Here is a 21,230-nt window from a genome sequence, read left to right on the forward strand (position 1 = left end):
CAATATGAAGTGTTGGAGAGGATGTGGAGAAACTGAAACCCTCAAATACTACTGGCAGAAATGCAGAATGGTGCAACTACTTTGAAAAAGTTTGGCAGTTCCTGAAAATGTTTGACATAAAGTTACCATATGACCTAGGAATTCTACTCCTAAGTATATACCCAAGAAATGAAAACATATATCCATGAATGTGAATGTTCATAGCAGCATTATTCATCATAGCCAAAAGTGGAAATAACCCAAATGTCCGTCAACTGATAAACAGGTAAATAAATATGGTATATCAATAAAATGGAGTATTGTTCAGCAATAAAAAAGGAATAAAGTCCTCATAGTTGCTACAACATAGCTGAACCTTGAAAACATTATGGTTAGTGAACTGACTCAGTCATACAAGACTACATATTCTCCTATCCCACTTACATGAAATGTCTAGATAAACAAATCTATCAAGACACAAACTAGATCATCAGTTGCCTAGGACTGGGAGGTGGAAAGGAAGAGGAATGGAGTGTGACTGCTAATGGGTATAGGATTTCCTTTGGGGGTGATAAAATGTTCTAACAACTAGATTGACGTGATAGTCGTACAACTCTCTTGGTAAATTAAAAACTACTATACAGCTTTTAAATGGTAAATTGTATGGCAGATAAACTATATCTCAATGAAACTATTTTTTAAAAAAGAACATGGAGGCTTAGGCCTAAGGGAAATGGAGCAGGAGGAGTGTCCTATAATTTCTAATAAAATGTTCAACGATACCACACAGATTAAACATTTTTTTTTTCTTTGAGATAAAGTCTTGCTCTATTGTCCAGGTTGGAGTACAGTGGGGCAATTAGTGGGGTGATTATGGCTCACTGCAGCCTCAATCTCCCAGGCTCAAGTGATCCTCCCACCTTAGCCTCCTGAGCAGCTGGGACTAACAGCACATGCCACCATGACCTCATTTTTTTTTTTTTTTTTGGTACATTCGGGATCTCCTTTTGTTGCTCAGGCTGGTCTCAAGCAATCCTCCCGCCTTGGCTTCCCAAAGTGCTGGGATTACAGAAGTGAGCCAGCACACACAGCCACAGTACATGCTTTAAATAGTCTCTTATGTGTGTCACTTGGAGAGACACATGCTTGAGAGAGGTGGTAGGTCTCACCATCCGATCAATTTGGGGTTTTAAATTTCTCTTGAGGAAGCCCACATGTGCTACATAAATTCTATTTACGGAAAGAGGTGAAAAAATGACATCACCCCTCTCTTCCACAACAGATATAGCCAAGTATGGTATATGAAACATCCTAGAGTTATGATAATTGTCAAGCCCAAAAGGCTTTTTTCACTTTGTGGGCAGGGGGATTTTTTGAATTCTAATTTTTAACATTTGACTTTTTCCTTTTAACACTTGACTTCCAGATTTGTGGGGGAATTTCCTCCCTCACAAATTCCCTATCTTTTGCTGCTAAAACTTCTTGGGAAGCCAAGGAAGCCAAGAGGTCTGGGAAACAGGACAGGGCTAGCTACCTCCAGAGTCGAAGCCCCACAGGGGCCTTACTTTTTGTATCCCTGGAAGCAAAAACTGAGCACCCAAACCAGAGTTGATGCTCAACCAGTGCTCACTGTAGGGCAAGCATCTGATACACAAAGGACCCTTCCTCACCTTATGATCTGCTGCATACTGACAAAGCCTATCTAATTGCTGCTCAGTGATGCTGCGGCTCAGCTCTATGCTAACAGCTGGGTGACAGCTTGGCACAGCTCTTCTCTTGGTCCTTTGCCCTGAAGGCCCCAGTCCTCCTTTCTGTGCCTTGGTCTTACCCTCCCAGCCCTCTTCCCCAAGCTGAATGAGAGCTTCAGGAGGGAAACAAGCATGATTCTGGCACCAACCCTTTCTGCTCAAGTGGTCTGCCCTGAGGAGACTGTTAATCAGGTGTATATTAGCATTTAGGAAAGAGTCCAAAATTTGAGGGTTTTCTTTTTACCCCAGTTTCATGTCTTTGGGTTCCCAGTCCCTCTGATTCCTCCAATGTTGAAATGTATTTTATATGTGTACATTCTCAGCCACTTAGTCATCAGCCTTAAAATGGAGAAGTAGGCACAGTTTCCTGTCCAGGGTCGGAACAACCGTACAGTAGGTCCTTTTCCAGGAATGCGGAGTAGAATCTAAGGGTATGGGCTGCATAGCTCACATTTTCCCGACAACTACTGGGACCCAGGCTCCCCAGAAGCATGGGAGAAGGGTGGGTGAATCAACGCAAACTATCCTCTTAGGTACATCACCGTTTTAAGATGTCTCGGCCGGGCATGGTGACTCACACCTGTAATCCCAGCACTTTCGGAGGCCGAGGCAGGAGGATCACAAGGTCAAGAGATTGAGACCATCCTGGCTAACACAGTGAAACTGCATCACTACTAAAAATACAAAAAAATTAGCTGGGCATGGTGATATGTGCCTGTAGTTTCAGCTACTTGGGAGGCTGAAGCAGGAGAATCACTTGAATCTGGGAGGCGGAGATTGCAGTGAGCCGAGATCATGCCACTGCACTTCAGCCTGAGTGACAGAGCGAGACTCATCTCCAAAAAAAAAAAAAGTCTCACCAACCAAAGCAGAAACACATACACACACACACACACACACACACAGCCTCTGATAGAACCTAGACAACAAACTATCTGTTTAAACCCCTTCCTTCCTAACCTTCAAAAAAACGCCAAACAAAAACATTACCCAGAAGCTAAGGGAGGGCAAATTTCGTTGCTTTTTGTAAGAGACAGGGCACCAACTGCACTGCTGTTCTCCTGAGATAAGCTGCTAACTCCTGAGAGAGGCTACCCCTAAAACTTAAGATTCTACAGGTAAACAATAATCTGGAAAACCACTTGCTAAACTGAAAAACGCTTGTAGTAAGGATGAAGAAAGCACTTCAACTTTCCAAAACAGTACTTTATGCTATTTTATTTAAAAAGAGACACAAGCTGGATGTAGTGGTACATGCCTATAGTCCCAGCTACTCAGGAGGCTGAGTCAGGAGGATCACTTGAACTTGGGAGTTCAGGCTGCAGTGAGCTATGATTGCACCACTGCACTCCAGACTGGGCAACAGAGCAATATCCTCTCTCTTAAAAAAAAAAAAAAAAAGAAGAAGAAGAAGAATAAAAAGAGACAAAAGAGACCCAAACTGTATCTCTGAAGGCCAAGATTATAAGGTAAGAGCATGGGACTCACTTATGAGGGAGTGTCCACCCACCAGGAAGCCAAAGCCTCCTCCAGAGAAGCCAAGTCCAGCAATGAATGTGTCTTCTCTTCTCACTCATGAGATGCCCATGGGTTCTGGAACCATCTGGATTTGTTTGAGGTTATATTTTAAACAGAGTAGAAATCCCCTTCCACATACAGAAATCATAGAAGGCCCTCCCCACAAAACTTCTCCATCCCCAAGCTATTGTGGCAGGAAAAGCAAAGGGGGAAAGAGCACGTGCTAACAGATGGGGCTCCTGTGCAGAGATCTGGGATTGTGTAACTTCAATCTGTTGCTGCCAAACAACCATAATGTGCATCTCTTCAGAAATAATTACTGGAAAATTCAAAATACCAACTGCCTCTCTCACAAAGTAGCAACCACCCACACGGAGCTGAGAAGCTGATGCTGGATAAGGAAGAAGAGGGAGGAATGTTCAGCAAGAGAGGGGCCTCCAGACAGAGCAACCACAGCCAGCATGCTGGGTGCATGAGACACACTGATGGCAGGACCACAAGCCAATAGGCAGCTATAGCATTTCTTTGGCCAATTCTGTTCCCGTTTAAGGAGGAGGGCAGCAGGAAGGAGTGGGGTTGGGAGGACAGTGAAGAGACTCCAAAGGAAGAAAGCAATGGGAAAAGCTTTGCCATCTAAGAATGTATACCCTTGTTTATCCTTTCATGCAAGTTTTTCAAAAAGTAGAAAAGGGCCTTGTGGTAGCCAGCCTCCAGGAGAGAGTCCTAATAAGTCTTGCCTCCTTGCTCTTGGACTGACCTGTATAACCAAAAGGATAATGTGGAAATAAGTGTGACTTTTGAGGCTAAGTCACAGAAGACACCGCAGCTTCTATCTTGCTTGCTCTTGGACCACTTACCCCAGGGTAGCCAGCTGCCATGTTGTGAGGACACTCAAGCAACCTAGCAGTTGTCCACATGGTGAGGACTGCAGCCTCCCACCAAGAGCCAGCATTCACAGCCCAGGTGAATCAGTGAGTTGCCTTACGAGAGGATCTTCCAGCCTCAGTCAAGTCTTTAAACAACTGCAGTCCCAGCAGACATCTTGACAGCATTCTCACAAGTGACCTGAGCCACACCACCCAGCTCCCAAATTTCCCAACTACAAAGACTATATGAGATGTTCATTGTTTTCAGTTTTGGAGTAATCTGTTATGTAGCCAGAGGTCATCAATAAAGGCCTCTTAAAAACTCCTTTATCTACAACAAAATAGGCACAGAGTCCCAGGCAGCTGCAAACACCTCCACACACCTGCCTCTTCTCACCCATGCATGACTCAGGTGGAGACTGAATGCAAAAGCTGGCAATGAATTTGACCACTCCTTCTTTATTTTTCACTGATGAGCTGAAGCTAGGCATTGAGGAGGCAAAACATTTTCAATCCCACTGCACTACTTATCCAGTGATGATTTTTGCTTGACTGTTAATCCATAGCTAAATCGTGCTGCAAGCTTCCTAACTTCTGATGCTTCAACTTCCTAAAATACATTTCATACTTCAGAATAATATGTGCCAAGTTCACACATGTGGAAGATGTATTTCCTGATTTTTTAAAACTACTATCACTTAACAGGATACTTAAGAAGACACTTTTCCCCATCACACACCCTGCTCTGGCAACATTTTAAGAATCTTTATTTCCTCTTGATATGCCTTCTCTTTAGTGAACAAGAGAGAGGCTTCACAAATTCCCTGGAGAGAAAAGCTATATAATATATTCCAAAGAGCTCCCGATCTGCAATCTTAAAGCTGAATTCAAAACCCAAGTCCACTACTAGCAGTAAAGGCTCTGTCCTCAATTCCCTAATCTGTGAAATGGAAATAACTTGTGATTCACAATCATGATTCACAGAATCATGGTTATAAAAATCAAAGATGCTGCAAGCAAAGACTACTTTCTTCCAGCACATCCAATAAATAAACATGGCTGAAACAGATAGCTGGTGGTCTGCCAGGTGGGAATCTTGTAATGGGAAAGCTATAGATCAATCATTTATTGTCATATTTCCAGCAATGATATAAAAAAGAAGGTACCTTGACTGGCTAAGAGAGTATCTGCATCTGTCAAGCAGAAACGTCAAGATACATTTTTCACTTGTGAATTAATAAAATACTCCATGCCATTATTATTATTCCCTTGTGAGTTTGGCCACCATCAATCTAAACCCTGGGGATGTGATCATGTTTGTGTGAACTCATAAAATTAGGTCATGTACATGGAAAGGTGATGGTGAGATCCTGAACTGACAAGCAGCAAAGCTTTCTAAGCCCAGCTTTAACAGTCACCAAGCAATTTAGCAACGCTTGGTTATCAAATATCCACTGAGAAGACTATTTTGGGTGGATGAACTATGATCTCCCATCACTACTCTGGATTTAGGAGACTGTGACAAAATGGTTTACACACCCCAAGACTTCCTCTGGGCAGTATAACTGGTCACCTGAAAAAGATACTACAACTGCTATTTAAATGTTTAGACCACATTCATTTTGTAGGCGGGGCATTACATGGCAGCATTTAGAAGGATTGCCCACTCCCAAAACACATACACAAGTAAAAAGTGTCTCTGCCACCAGAAAGTACCAAAGCAAGTTATACTGCTTTACTCAATGCTCGGGTAAGCCCAAAATGGGGGAGTGGCAGGTTTTGATTTTATCACTCATCTTAAGAGAAAAATTGTGACTTGACAGTTACTAAAATCTTTCCTTTCCACAGGCAGACTTTGCTCCCCTGCCCTGGAGTTTTTTATTCAGACACTGTTGGTCCTCTGTGTTTCTGCACTCTCACAAGTTTCTGCTGGAAAAACTACATTTTTTTTCCCCAAGAAGACATTCCCTTGGGTAAGGCACCACATAGAAGCAGAGGTGCTTCCTAGTGGCATGTTTACATTTTGATAAAGCAACAACAAAAAAAAACCACATGACTCTGATCCCATTTATTAGCTGGTTGGAATCTCCAACTTCAGAGCTAAAAATATGTGAAAAAAAAGTAACTATATTATGCAGCTAAGATTTTCCAGCTTTAAACACCTTGAAATGGGATTATATAATACAAAAAAAAAAAAAACTGTGAAAGAGCCAATCATAGCAAAACATTAAAAAATTAAAATTAAATTAAAAGCATTAGCCTGGGATGCTGTTGAAGGAGCACACGGGTTGGACTGATAGACTAGGTAATATGAAGGGTCCTAATTAGTCATTTCTAGGAAACCAATAAAGCATCCCCTTGTCAGGGGCAGGGAAAGGTTGTTAAACTAAATTCCTAGGAGGATATACCTGTAGACTTGAATGGAACACTTCAATGTGCACCTAATGAAAATTTTTCACATAGTATTTGATTAAACATATAACCCAAAGCCTTAGCCTTAGAATAAAACATCAAAGGCTCAGATTTTAACAAGGTTTCCGTTCTGTGTTTTCTGTATCTCTCTCTCTCTTACACATACACACACTCTCTCTCTCTCTCTAAAACATTCTAAAAATACACCATATCAACCTTTTAAAAGATCTGCACAGTCAACTTACAAATTATCACACAACCAAAGTTACATTAAAGACATTTAATGGATTGAGTGTGATTGGCTCATGCCTGTAACCCCAACACTTTGGGAGGCCAAAGTGGGAGGATCACTTGAGCCCAGGAGTTTGAGATCAGCCTGGGCAACATAGTGAAACCCCATCAATATTTTTTTTTTTTAATTAACAAAATGCTAAAAAAAAATTTAATGGGCAAAAGTTAAAAGTCTATGCGTATGTACTTCTATTAAATGATTCCAAAATTCTCCCCATTCTTCCCTAAGTTCCTTTTTAAATAATTTTTTCTTTTTTGAGACGGAGTTTCACTCTTGTCGCCCAGGCTGGAGTACAATGGTGCCATCTCGGCTCACGGCAACCTCTGCCTCCCGGATTTAAGTGATTCTCCTGCCTCAGCCTCCTGAGTAGCTGGGATTACAGGTGCCCGCCACCATGCCTGGCTAATTTTTGTATTTTTAGTAGACACAGGGTTTCACCATGTTGGCCAGGCTGGTCTTAAACTCCTGACCTCAGATGATCCACCCGCTTCGGCCTCCCAAAGTGCTGGAATTACAGGCGTGAGCCACCACACCCAGCTTTAAATAATTTTTATTGCTCCTTAGATCTTTGAGTCAACTGAAAATCAAGTTCGCTGACAGACCAATTATATCATTTCACTTTTGCAAAGATGACAAACAGCCAGGCCACATCAGGCTCTCCCTGGGCCTTCCTTGAACATGCAGGCCTAGACTAATGGCACCTCATGCCCACAGTTCATTTGTTCAGCAGCTATAACCTTGCTGCCTTTTTATTTTTAAAGTCATCATCCCAAATTACTTAAACTTTGTATTTTTACTGAAATTGTCATAAGTATAGACATAGGTTGACAATTTTTTTCTGTACAATACAGTAAATATGTAAGCCTTTTGCCAACATTTGATCTCTGTTCCAAGTACTCAACCCAGCTACTGTAGAGCAAAAGCAGACATACACAATAACTGAATGAATGAAAATGGCTGTATTCCAATAAAACCTTATTTATGGGGATGAAAGCTGTGGTTGAAACCTGAAATCCCAGCATTTTGAGAGGCTGAGGTAGGGGAATCACTTACTTAAGCCCTGGAGTTCAAGACCAGCTTGAGCAACATAGCAAGACCCTGTATCTACCAAATTTTACATATATATATATATATATATGTATGTGTGTGTATATATATATGAAACTTTATGGGGCCTGAAATTTGAATTTCACATAGTTTTCACACATCACCATTAAACCATCAAAAAATGTAAAACTCATTCTTCTGCTCAAGAGCCATGCAAAAAAATGGGGCAGGCAGAGTTTGGCCTAAGAGCCCAGTTTGCTGATTCTGATCAAGACTATCAAAACTGTGTCAACAAACAACTTGGCATTCCCCCACAGGCCTCAGGCAGTAAATATCTATGTATAGATCCCATTTATCTCTTTCCTTCTATTCTGGGGAAAATTCCAGAGAACTACAGTATGTCTTTGAAATAGTTAGGCATTTAATTAACACATCAAACTAGGGGGGTATAATAAGTTGTTCCAAGGGTGATGTGAGAGCTTCTGCACCAATTAAGATTCTCTTTCTCAAAGAGAGGTAACAATCTGTAGATAAAGGTGTGTGTGCTTGAGGAAGAAGGGCTATTTTGGTGAAGGAGAAACTCAAGGGGCAGAATGCACCCACTGCAGTTTTTGTGACTAAAACAGCTACACAAAGCCACAGCCACTAAGTCCTCCATAAAACACACACACACAAAAGCCAGGTATGGTAGCTCACGCCTGTAATCCCAGGACTTTGGGAGGCTAAGGCAGGAGAATCCCTTTAGGCCAGGAGTTTGAGATCAGCCTAGGCAACATGGCAAGACCCTGTCTTTACAAAAAATTAAAAAGTTAGCCAGGCATGGTAGTGTGTGCCTATGGTCCCAGCTACTCAGGAGGCTGAGGCAGGAGGATCACTTAAGCCCAGGAGTTGGCAGCTGCAGTGAGCTATGATCATGCCACTGCACTCCAGTCTAGACAGAGATCCCGTCTCAAAAAACAAAACAGAGGATGAACTTGAGATTGTACCTCCTCAAAAGTCCACTCCTCGGGGATGTTTCTTCACCAATATATTTCCCAGCAAAGAGAAAAAAACAATACAATAGCAGCAATGTTAAACATCTTTTGTGGGAGAAAACAGACAACAAATACAGACCAGCCCAAGCTTTATAGCTGCCAGTCTGGTTATTTTCAGGAAATCTCTTTGGCTAGAGTTTTATTTTACCAGTAAGCCTAAAAGCAGCTTCTATATGTTAATTCAAAAATTAAAAAAATCTATAACCTTAACCACCACTTAACTCCTGGCATACAACTCTTAGGAAGGGTCATTATAGAGTTTATATACCGCAAGTCCTTAAAGTAGTTTCAATATAAGAAAAGTTATTTCAAAACAGTGTTAGATGTTTTCCTGAGTTCAAATAATTATAAGGAAGTGAGCATGGGAGCCATGGGTATGGTAAACACAGCCCACACATTTGAGGGTCATTATATGCCAGGAAGCCAGAATCTTTGCATATTTCAGCTCTAACTCTTGACTGCCTAACTCCTCATAAATCTTTCCTCCGGAATGATTAAGTCTTACATAATTTATAAATGCTGTCCAACCACGTCTTAGAACCACAGAAATATGAAGGACTATGAGGAATAAAACAATCAATAATTTTGGAAGAAAGGGAACTTATCCAGTCCCAGAAATTAAATTTCAATATGAAATGACTCTGAAGGGCCTTCTGCCCCCTGGAATTCCCCCAATCAGACCTGTGCTCTGGCCGTGTTTGCACACTTGCTGTCTGTGTGTTACAAGGTCATCAGCAGTACTTGCTCTAGATGTTGCACACAGGGACCCTGGAAGTCAGGGTACGACCAGGCTGATGAGCAGTCATCCTATTGTTTAAAGATCCTAATCTGAAAGCCTTCATAATATGCAGGGTTGTTTCCTGGACTGGACACTCCTCCACCCCCACAATTACAGTCTGCATTCATGAACTACCCCACAGAGCTTTCCTGATCCATAAACATTTAAAAGTTTTCCTTTTAGAGAGAATGCAAAAGAGTGTGAGAGTCACTGGTACAGGAAGGACCAAACAATCGGTCTCTGTGGCTTTGGGGGCCCAGGTCATCCAGGCCTCTATTCAACTGGCAAAGAATCTGGCCGGATGAATCAGTCTAGCAGCTGACAAAACGATGAGGAAGGGCCGCCCAAGCTGACAGCAATTCAAAAGGGCTTTCAAACAGCTCCTTAACATGTGTCTTAGGAGCTTTATTTAAATTTGATGGGAAGGCCACCAAATAGCTCTTTCAAGCTTTAAAATCTCCCGTCTGATTTGCCAATCTTTACAGAAGAAAAGCGAAGCTATAAGGAACAAGTGGTATCTTCATCACTGAGAGTGCTACACAGCTACATGTCACACACAAATTCTCCAGTATATAAACTTGCCTATTCCCACGTCGTCCCTGCCTAAAACAATGGCAGAATGCAACCCAGGGCAAGTTGAGGGCATTGTTGAATTCTCAGTGGGGTAAGCACAGCATGGAGCTCTCAATATAAAGCAAAACCAAATCAGCTTTTTGCTGATGTCATTTCACAAGTAATTCTAGCTCCATAATCCAGTCTATTCCCACAGTAACTTGACTTCCCTAGGCAACCTATGAAGAAGTTGCTAAGCAATAAACATACTTAATGGGGAGAGAAGAAAGTCATATTCAGTGCAAAATTTAGGTAGCTAGATAACTGAAAGCTGGCTCTGCCACTTCAGGGTGACTGTCAGATACTGGAACACAGAAACCACATAAAAAGGACCTCCATCCTAGAGTCCCTTTTCCATACAGCAGCCAGGGAGCCTTTTACAAAAGATGTCAAAGTACAGTCCCTCTGCTCAAAGCCCTCTGTCATGGGTTGAATTGTGTCTCCCAAAACAATACGTTAAAGTCCCAACTCCTAGTATCTGTGAATGTGACCTTATTTAGAAATAGTATCTTTGAAAATGTTACCAAGTTAAGACGAGGTTAAACTGGATTAGGGTGGGCCCTAACTTCAACAACTGGTGTCCTTACAGGAAGTGCGTGAGAAGACAGATACATAGGGAGAAGATGGCCATGTGATGAGGCAGAGACCAGAGCTCTGCTGCCACAAGTCAAAGAACATTAAGGATTGCAGACACTCAGCAGAGACCAGAAGAGGTGAGAATGGACTCTTCCCGGAGCCTTCAGAGGGAACAAGACCCCACCATCACCTTGACTTCAGACTTCTGGTTCTGATTCCAATTACCCAGGACTGTGAGAGAATCAATTTCTGTTATTGTAAGTCATTCAGTTACTTTGTTATAGCAGTCCTTGGAAATTCACATACCCTCCAGTGGCTTTCCACCTTCCTCAGAAAGAAAACCAAATCCTCACTGTAGCAGCATCGTCATCTGGACCTCCTCTGACCACACTGACTTCAGCTCCTCCTGCTCTCTGAGTAGCCAGTCCACAGTGACCTCCGGGCTGGTTCTCAAACTGTACCATGAACCCTCCACCTTAGGGCCTCACCTGCAGCAGGCTGGTGCTGTCAGACCTTTGCAGATGCCACTCCTTCTGCTGGAAAGGTTCCTACCTCAGGAACCTCCAAGGCCTGCTCCCTCAATCTGCCTTCAGGGTTCTATTCAAGTCACCTAATCATGAATGCTCCTCCTAACTCCTCTTCAGGCCTTCCCTATCCCCACCTCATATTCCCTACTCTCTCTTCCCTGCTTTATTTTTCTCCACAGTGCTTCACACGAGCTGACATAGATATTTCGCTTAACCCTTAACAGGTTCTCCCTCCATGTTAGCTCTGTGAGAACAGGACTTCACTGCTGAATCACAGTGCACTCTGCTTAGTGAATAAACATATGAATTATGTGAGGACAGGTGAAATTTTATTCCAGACTGGCTATGTGACAAAAAAAGGTTTCTACTAATTAAGTGAGACAGCAGAAACTCCTGCCGATGAAGGGCTAGGCTCTTGAGGGGCTGGGAGGGCACCCACATGCCAGGTTTTCTTAAGCAGACTGAAGGGCTCACCACATTCCTGCATGGAAGTGGGCGAGGTCAGTGATGCTTAAACAGCCTCTGAAGAATCCTCCTTATCAAACATTAAGTCAAGTCTTACCTGTAATTTTTGTCTCCAGCCACACACCAGTAGAAAGCAAATTAGCCTGAGGAATTTGTGAAGTCAAATATAAACACGATCTTCCTACTTTAGTACCATACACATTTTTTTTTAGGGGATGAGGAAAAAGGCCTAGTAGTAATGTTTGATAATGGTAACCTCATACTGCAAATGCACAAACTCTACTCAGAGGAGAAAGCCTGATTACCACACATCTAAAAATAAATAAATAAACCAGGAGGTTTAAAACAGCTCTTTCTGGGTAAACAATCCAAACCCTCTGAAATGGTCCTAAATTTGTACTTTTTCCCTTCCCTTCACTGACATTTTTCAAAACTTTCAAAACAAAACAAGCAGGAAAAATGCAAGTTTTTCTTTACCTTGGCTTTTGGTCCCAGATCCCACCAATCCGAGTGATGGATCACAGGACTCTTTGAGAGGTGATCGGATCGGGGTTTCAGCTTCAGGAGTCTCAAAATTACCTTCAGAATCCGAGCTGCCAAGGAGGAAAAATGAGGAATTACCACTTTCAACGGTATTTCCGACACCCTTTGAAATCTACATATTCACCAAGGCTAAAAGTCCAGCACGTTTGTCTAACTTCACAACCAACCGGTCCTCAGCAGGGTCTGGCCCGCGGGAGGCGGCTGAGGTCTCTGAGCAGTGCCCTCCTTGGGTTTCTCAGGCTGGCATCCTGTCTCTCTGAAAGCGCCTCCATTCCCTGGAGCTTTCCTCCAGCACCATTTATTTTTGAGGTCATCCTTCCCTCTGCCACCTGAAAAATGCGCTTTTGCTCCAACAGACTCCTTTTGTCACAAGAGCCCCTTCCCAGATGCTTTAACAATTAATACTGGTCCCACCCCCGAGTTAAGCCGATGATGCAAGGCATTCCTTTTTGCTCCGTAGGCCTCTACCTGTCTAGAACTCCCTGGGCCCAAGGCTAAGAATGCTGTCACCTGCCTTCCGCAATCACGCGGGTGACAGCCCGGCAGAGACCACCATTTCCCAGCAGCTGCCAGGGGCCTGTCATCACGCGACCTTCTTCACCGCGGCTGCATTTTGGGTATACCATAGGGCCCCAGGAAGGGCCGGGGATTGAGTTCTTCCCCACAGGAGGGCCCTAAGTTGCACCGGCTGAGATCAGTGACGCTTCCCCTGTGTGAAGGGGCGGGGGCTGGGGGTCGAAGCTTAGAGAAAGTGACCGAGGCCAGCGGGGATGAGGAGAGACCGCAGATTCTGGGTTGGGTTCAGAAAGCTCCTAGCGAAATGGGGGCCAGAAAACACACGGGAGGACAGAAGATCCTGAACTTTCGGACGCACGGGGACCTGGCTCCGGGTGGGGACGCGGCACGGCCGTGAGGACGGTTTCGCGGGTGGCGACCACACATACGCACACAGAGGGAGCCACGGATGGATGGAGGCAAGCGCGTCTGCATCTCGGCAGGGACGCCGTGTACTTGCCTGAAACTCAAAGATTTGGTCTCGGCTTGCGAGTCCTCCTCCTCCGGATCGCCCTCGGGCCCGCCGGCCTCGTCCTCGCCGGCGGCCCCGCCGCGAACCGCAGACCACGTCCATTTCGCCCACTGCACTGGGGACAGGATCTGCCACGGGCTGAACGCCATGAGCGCGGCTCCTACAGCTCCAGCTCCTAGGGGCAGGGGAAGGGGTGGGGAGAGCCTTTTTCTCTTTCAAAATGGAGGGAACCGGTGACAGGCGCCAGCAAACGTTTCCAGCGGAGGCGCGGATGTGGTTAAACGAGCGCCGTCGGGGGCCCTGGTGGAGCGCTTCCTCCCGCCGGCGACCGGCGCCGCGTCTTCCTCGGCCTCCTCCCCACACGGTGCGGCCGCGGCGAGCCCCGCGCCGGGCTCCCTTCGCCGGGAAAACGCCCGTGCTGGGGGCCTCCTCAGGTACCCGGCCCGCGGCGCCCGGAGGCTTGGCCTCGGCGGCTCCCGCTCCGCGCTCGCGGACTCCCGCCTCCGGGCCGGCGGGGCGCTCATCAGCTGCCGCCGGAGCCGCGCCCCAGGAGCCGCCCCCTCGGACCGTACTATTCGCGCGCGCGCGCGGGGGCGGCGGCGGCGCCGGGGCTTTGAAGTCGGCGGCGCGCCCGCCGGATCCCCCCACCGCGGCGTCACTCTTGTGGCGCCCCGAGTGCGGGCGGGGACTTCACGGCTGCGCCCCGGGACCCTGGCGCCCCCCACGGCTCCGCCGGAGTTCGAGCTGAGAAGGACCGTTTTCTGAGTTGGGGCACGCCACGCTCTTCCTCTTTCCTTATTCCTTTTTGCAATTTTCTAAATGTTTTCATCTTGCCACTGTAACTTCACGGCGACGGTGATATTGGACCGTACACAAGTAAAATCCCTTGTTAAAACAACAACAACAAAAAACTACAAAACTTCACGGCCGCTATGGACTGCTGTTTTCCCCTCAACACTGGCAGCGTGGGAGATTTGAGCTCGTTCATCTCCATCCCTGGCATTCCCGGGATTTGGAAATCCCTCGGCAAAGCCACCAGAGTGGGCCAGGACTGGAATTTAAGATGCCCTCCTCCTCCCCAAACCGCACTCGTGGAGGCTTCCTAAGTGCCCAGGTCTTGTCTTGGGGAAAGGGTGCTAAATTATCCTGTGAGATTACAGCCGGATGGGTTTCCCATTCTCCTTACTTATTTTATTTAAAATACAGATGGGGTCTCGATATGTTGCCCACGCTGGTCTTGAATTCTTGGCCTCAAGCGATCCTCCCGCCTCTGCCTCCCAAAGTGCTGGGATTCCAGGTCCGAGACACAGCGCCTGACCCCATTCTCCTTTTTTAGATTTTCTTTTCATGACTTGTAAGTCTTTGATTTCTGACTTCGTTTGCTGCTTCAGTAACAAGCCAAGAGGCCTGGTGACATCTTTAGGTTTGAAGGCAATGGGAAATAGCTGATGTTCTTCATTTCCCATGGAGGGATTTCATGTAGGGATTGTTCCTCTCAAAACCACCAGTGCACCTTCTTCCAAGTGAATTGATTGCCTCAAACACCAGGTTTAATGATCTCCTTGCCTGGATAAGGTATTTCTGGTGCTACTGTAATTTCCGAGTGTGGTGCATCTGTGAGGTCCCTGCAGGTTCCCACAGAGACAGCAGCTCCAAAATGTGCACGTTGAAACTTGCAAGAGACTAACTGTTGCCTCTGAAAGCAATTGGTATGTATATTCATCGTGACTGTCTTACACATTTGATAACAAAAACAGGAGCAAAATACACGATAAGGCTTGGCAGGGTAGTTTTATCATAAGGGAAGGGCAGGAATTAGCCTGAAGTCTAGAGAAAAGAAAGGGGTAGGGTGTCGGGATGCTTTCGAATTCATCCTGGCTTCTTCCCAGAGATAAACAAACTGTCCTGAGTGTTCTATCGACTTTAAAGAAGTAAACTAGGCAGGAGGTCCATGTGAAATATATCACACCACTTATCCAACTGTTGTAGTTTGCGGTTTATGCTCACCCAGCAAATCTTCAGGTTCTGCAGTCCCCCAGGCTCCTGGGTCTGACACAGTGTTCTGTTGCTGGGAAATAATATTACCCCAGCAAATCACTAACTGGCATAAGCTAGGTCCTGTTCTTTCTCCTGAATAGTTCTCTCATCTTTTCATTCCTCTGCATCCCCCGTGGTGACTGACATAGTTCCCGCACTCCCTATCTTTCATGATCTACTGTAAATAACTCCCATCTGGTTTTACCTCTGAAGGCTTTCTTGCCTGAGGTCACCCCTGCCTGGCTGATCAGTGACTTGCGCTCTAGTCTTGCGGTTCCCATCCCCTCTATGCCCGTCCCTTTGTATTCCTAGCCAGTCAGTAGCGAACTGGTTGTCAACTTTTAATATGCCCAAGAATCATCCACCAGCCTTCTTAAAAAAAAAAAATCCAAATTGCCAGCAGGGTCTGGAAATCTGTGTGTTCACCAAGTGTCCTCGGGAACTGCTATCACAGGGTAAATTTGGGAAACAGTGCCTAGCTTGAACCAATTGCTTGCTGCTTTGGGAACATTCTCCCTTTGCCTGCAGGGGGAGCTTTGTACATTCCTGGAACACACCTTTTCCCCCCGCCCAAGCCCACCCCAAGTTCCCAGGCTTCCGATGCCCAAACATCCTTCACCACTTAGCTCAGGTGTCTACCCAGGGGAAGCAGGCTGATTCTCCTTCCTTTCTATCATTTCTGTACCCCGAACATTCATAAATAACTCTTCCTGTAGCTTTAGATCTGAAATTGAAAGAGAGCATTCTTAATAGTTATACAGAGACTACAGGCATAAACTAGGACTGTCTCCAGAAGACCAGGATGTAAGGCCATTCTACACTTAGCATACTATATATAACATTATTTTACATATCTGTCCCACAAACTTCTAAAGGGACTTTAGCCCCTTTTGAGACTTCCACCAGAAATTAGGACGGAAACACACACTCAGTAGGTGTTCAATGCATATGTGAGAAAAAACAAACATTCTAGTTTACAAATAGTCCTTGTGAGTTTGGCTAGGGTGACATAAATTCCTAAAGCCTGACTCCTCCTGGGGGAACCTAGTTTCTAGGATAGAAGATAACAGAACCTAGGACCAGTGATGGCCCCAGTAAGATTAAGCCACACCTATGCAGCAATTTACTCTTTTTTTTTTTTGACAGAGTCTCACTCTGTCACCCAAGCTGAAGTACAATTCCACCTTCTGGGTTCAAGCAATTCTTCCTGCCTCAGCCTCCCTAGTAGCTGGGATTACAGGTGCCTGCCACCACACCCAGCTAATTTTTGTATTTTTTAGTAGAGATGAGGTTTCATCATGTTGGCCAGGCTGGTCTTGAACTCCGGACCTCAGGTAATCCACCCACTCTGGCCTCTCAAAGTGCTGGGATTACAGGTGTGAGCCACCGTGCCCTGCCTGTAACAACTTCTTGACACTGGACGAGCAAGTAAATGCCTAAGGTTTCCAAAAATTACTCCTCTGCAAGTTCTTGAACTTAGTGTGAATTGAACTTAGCAATGAATATGAGTCCATCAGCTGGACCACTCCTCTCAGCGTGATGCTCCTAGTCCTGGCTTCCTTCTTACCTGGCACGGGTTGCAAAGTCACAACTAGGAATACTCAGCCCCGTCAGTAAAGACCTGCCATTGCCAACAGGAGGCTGTGGCCACCCTATCTGCTTTTCTGCCCTACCTCAGTCTAACCAGGCAAGGCATGATGATGTCTAATCAAGGCAGCATTGCCAACAGCAGCATCTGACCACATTCAGATATGTTAACTTGGCAGTCTTAACCTTGCAAGATCAGATGTTGACCTAATTTTCCTTTACCTGTAGACTATAATCATCTATAGAATTACAATCTTCTCTCCACTACCAAAACACACCGAAATCAGAAATGTACACAATGCATTTATACAGAAAATTATAAAGAGACGCTCCTTCCTAATTTTTAAAAGAGAGGAGTCAGAGTATGTCCATAGTTGATACTCTTTTGGGCTGGGCACGGTGGCTCAAGCCTGCAATCCCACACTTTGGAAGGCCAAGGCAAGCAGATCACTTGAGGTCAGGAGTTCAAGACCAGCCTGGCCAACATGATGAAACCCATCTCTACTAAAAATATAAAAATTAGCCGAGCGTGGTGGCGGGTGCCTATAATTCCAGCTACTTAGGAGGATGAGGCAGAAGAATCACTTGAACTGGGGAGGCGGAGGTTGCCATGCGCGGAGATCACGCCACTGCACGCCAGCCTGGGCAACAGAGCAAGACTCCGTCTCAAAAACAAAAAACAAAAACAAAAAAACCTCTTTCAGAGTTCCAGGTAGATTAACAAAGATCCAAACTGTATTCAGTAAAGACTTGGCTGACCCGTGACCTGGGGTCTGCTCAAAGACCTGGCCTATGTTTGCTCTGGTGAACAACTCTTGTCATATCCACCCATTGATCTATTTTCTTCTGTATCACAAAAGTTTGCTTTCCCCGGAAAGTATTCCATTCAACCTAGGTCACAGATCAAACCTATAGCAGAACTGCCATGCAGAAGTTACACTGTGTCAGCTCTCAGAGAAGCTGGGGGAAAAATATACACACACACACACACACACACACACACACACACACACACACACACAATGATATTTACACACCAGAGTCATTGAAGAGCCAGTTCTATGAGATTCTCTCATTCCCATCAAATAGTCCTGACTATATGCTTATTGACTTTATAAGAAGGTTCACATTAGTTCTCTACTCTGGGATGTTAACGTATTAAAGAAACAGTTGTTGAGTGCCAAAGATATAAACAGAGTTAGGTCAGTCTGTTTATTCTAAGTGAAGAAATAACCCCAACATTATCACTAATTCTTCCCACCAACTATCACAAATCCGAAGCTGAAAACAAGCAAACCAAAAACAGACACAAAGCTCCACTTAATGCAGTGAACGAACTATCTACAAATTTAGAAGTCTCTTCTATTCCAGTAGATACGTTTGGTATTTCCTGCTAAACAACACTATTGTATTTACAGAGCCTGTTATGCAGGATGTCATCTTAGAGGATTATTCTTACTGATTTAGCACATTTTGTTTCCTTCTGTTGAACTCAGATTCCTTTTTGGCAGATTAGGCTTAAAAAAGAGGGCCGCCCAAGTCCAAGTCTGAGAGTTTTATACCTAGAGCTGAAACAAGAAAACCATCTGAAACTTCTTCATTGTTGTTTATAAATTTAAGATTCTAATAAAGAGCATTACTTCGAATTTGAAATATCTGCTTTACTACACTTAGTAAAGGGAGGGTGGTTTGTGGGGAGGGTAGAATTTAAGACTTGAATTAAAGAGGCTGAAAGAATTCAGGACATTTAAATAGAATAATATTCCTGGCTGGGTGCGGTGGATCACATCTGTAATCCCTACACTTTGGGAGGTTGAGGTGGGTGGATCACCTGAGGTTAGGAGTTCGAGACCAGCGTGGCCAGCAGAGAAACCCCATCTGTACTAAAAATACAAAGATTAGCTGGGCATGTGGCGTGCATCTGTAATCCTAGCTACTCAGGAGGCTGACACAGGAGAATCGCTTGCACTGGGGAGGCAGAGGTTGCAGTGAGCTGAGATCGCACCACTGCACTTCAGCCTAGGGGACAGAGAAAGTCCCACCCTAAAAAAAATAATAATAAAGAAGAATATTCCTTCTGCTGAAGCCATTTTATTCCTTCTTCTCTTCCCCATCTCCAAAATAAAATAAATTTCCTAAATAATTCATCCTCAAAGATTACAACATTAGTCATATAACCCAGATGTTTAGAGATCATCCTAATATCAAATATTCCACTCACTATCCTCATAAATATATTGTGAGTCTTGAGGAGACCACGTCTTCTTGTCACTAAGAAGTTACAAGGTAACAGATTGGGATGGTGGTTAGAAAGGACAGTGAAAGCAAAAGCAGATTCATTGGCAGGAGGATGTGGGGAGAAAAAGTCCACCCAGAAGAAAAGAATAAAATCACAAAAAGCTTTCCAAAGTAACTGTGACACCCACTCCACCTTAATTCCTTAGTCTAGGCATCTGGAGGCATTTCATTATCCTAACTCACGTGTTTATGACCAATAATCTTCCTGCATTTCTAGGAGTAAAAAGATGGGAAAATAAGCAGCAAACTCCATGACATGATAGGCTGCCTCCTGTAAACTCCAGCTCTTATCTCTTTAGAGTGAAAGTTTCATTACTATATTTTGTTCCTGAAACTCCAAGTTGGTAAAACACTATTGCTAAAATAGCAATACTACCCAGTAAACTTGTAGGGCTAATTTGATTTCAATCAAAATTCCTAGGGGATTTTTCTTAGAATTCATCAATAATGTTTAAAAGTTTATGTGGGCCGGGTGCGGTGGCGCGTGCCTGCAGTCCCAGCTACTCCAGAGGCTGAGGTGGGAGAATCGCTTGAGCCCAGGAGTTCTGGGCTGTAGTGCACTATGCTGATCGGGTGTCTGTACTAAGTTCGGCATCACTGTGGTGACCTCCAGGGAGTGGGGGACCACCAGGTTGCCTTAGGAGGGGTGAACCTGCCCAGGTCAAAACTCCCATGTTGATCAGTAGTGGGGTCACGCCTGTGAATAGCCACTGCACTCCAGCCTGGGCAACATGGCGAGATCCCGTCTCTTTTTTACATTAAAAAAAAAAAAAGCTTATCTGGAAAAATAAACTGGTGAACATATTTTAGATTTTGTAAAACAAACCAACAAACAAAAACAACAATAACAACTAAGAGTCTACTAGTCCTACAAGATGTTGAGACATATTTATACAAAATAGCCAGATCTTTGTTCTGTTAACAGAAAGCCCAGAAAAGCTCTTACAAGATATGGGAATTTATTGTAAACTAAAGAAGATGGCTTGAACCCAGGAGGCAGAGGTTGCAGTGAGCCGAGTTCGTGCCACTGCACTCCAGCCTGCGCAACAGAGTGAGACTCCATCTCAATTCAATAAATAAATAAATAAATAAAATAAACAAGATGCTACAATATGTAAGGAGATGGAAGATTTATGACTGGAGCATAATTGGCTGGCAATGGGAAAAAGATCAAGTTAAACCCTTACCTCAGAGCATATATCACGATAAATTCCAGATGGATTCGATGGCTAAATAATAAAAATCGAACCATGGGGAGAAAACAGTCTACAAGCGACAGAATCTGTCAGAGCCCTGTAGGAAGGATGAGGATCCAATTTAGAAGTAATTAATGAAATCAGACACAAAATAAAGATAGATTTGGCTACATAAAAAAAAAAAATGAAGCTTCTAACTGTGTGCCTTCAAGTTAAAAGGCAAACAACAGGCCATGGAAAAACAAAAACTGTTAGTATTGTTATTACCTAAGGAATTCGTGGAAACCAATAAGATCATTTAAGCCCAGGGCCAGGCGCGGTGGCTCACGCCTATAATCCCAGCACTTTGGCAGTCCAAGGCGGGCTGATCACAAGGTCAGGAGTTTGAGAACATCTTGGCCAACATGGTGAAACCCCATCTTTACTAAAAATACAAAAATTAGCGGGGTATGGTGGTGCTCACCTGTATCCCAGCTACTCTGGAGGCTGAGGCAGGAGAATTGCTTGAACCCGGGAGGCGGAGGTTGCAGTGAGCCGAGATTGCGCCACTGCACTCCAGCCTGAGCGACAGAGTGAGACTCTATCTTAAAAAAAAAAAAAGATCATTTAAGCCCCAACAGAAAAATGAACGATTATAACAGCTTACTATGTGTTAGACACTAGGTTAAGTACTTTATATGTATCGTCT

At 44.5% G+C, this 21,230-nt stretch overlaps 1 protein-coding gene across 15 annotated transcripts in view; it reads right to left on the reverse strand.

Annotated features, from left to right (window-relative positions):
• TACC1 (transforming acidic coiled-coil containing protein 1) overlaps positions 1–21,230 on the reverse strand; it is a 128,681-nt gene that overhangs the window by 49,552 nt on the left and 57,899 nt on the right. For 4 of the 15 annotated variants that reach the window (XM_032288163.1, XM_032288159.1, XM_032288157.1 and 1 more), the window contains exon 2: positions 12,332–12,447. The exons of 4 other annotated variants lie outside the window; for them this stretch is intronic. Coding sequence is in view for 10 of the 11 variants with exons in the window: in XM_032288159.1 (XP_032144050.1) it covers positions 12,332–12,447 (116 nt within the window). In the remaining variant the exon portion in view is untranslated. Of the gene's footprint in view, positions 1–12,331; positions 12,448–13,412; positions 16,606–21,230 lie in introns of those variants that run through there. 7 more of the 15 variants (XM_032288154.1, XM_032288156.1, XM_032288153.1 and 4 more) reach the window with 6 other exon arrangements.

This window comes from Sapajus apella, unplaced genomic scaffold, assembly GCF_009761245.1.
Source record: "Sapajus apella isolate SASKATOON/1434 unplaced genomic scaffold, GSC_monkey_1.0 scaffold21, whole genome shotgun sequence".
Taxonomy (NCBI): Eukaryota; Metazoa; Chordata; class Mammalia; order Primates; family Cebidae; genus Sapajus; species Sapajus apella.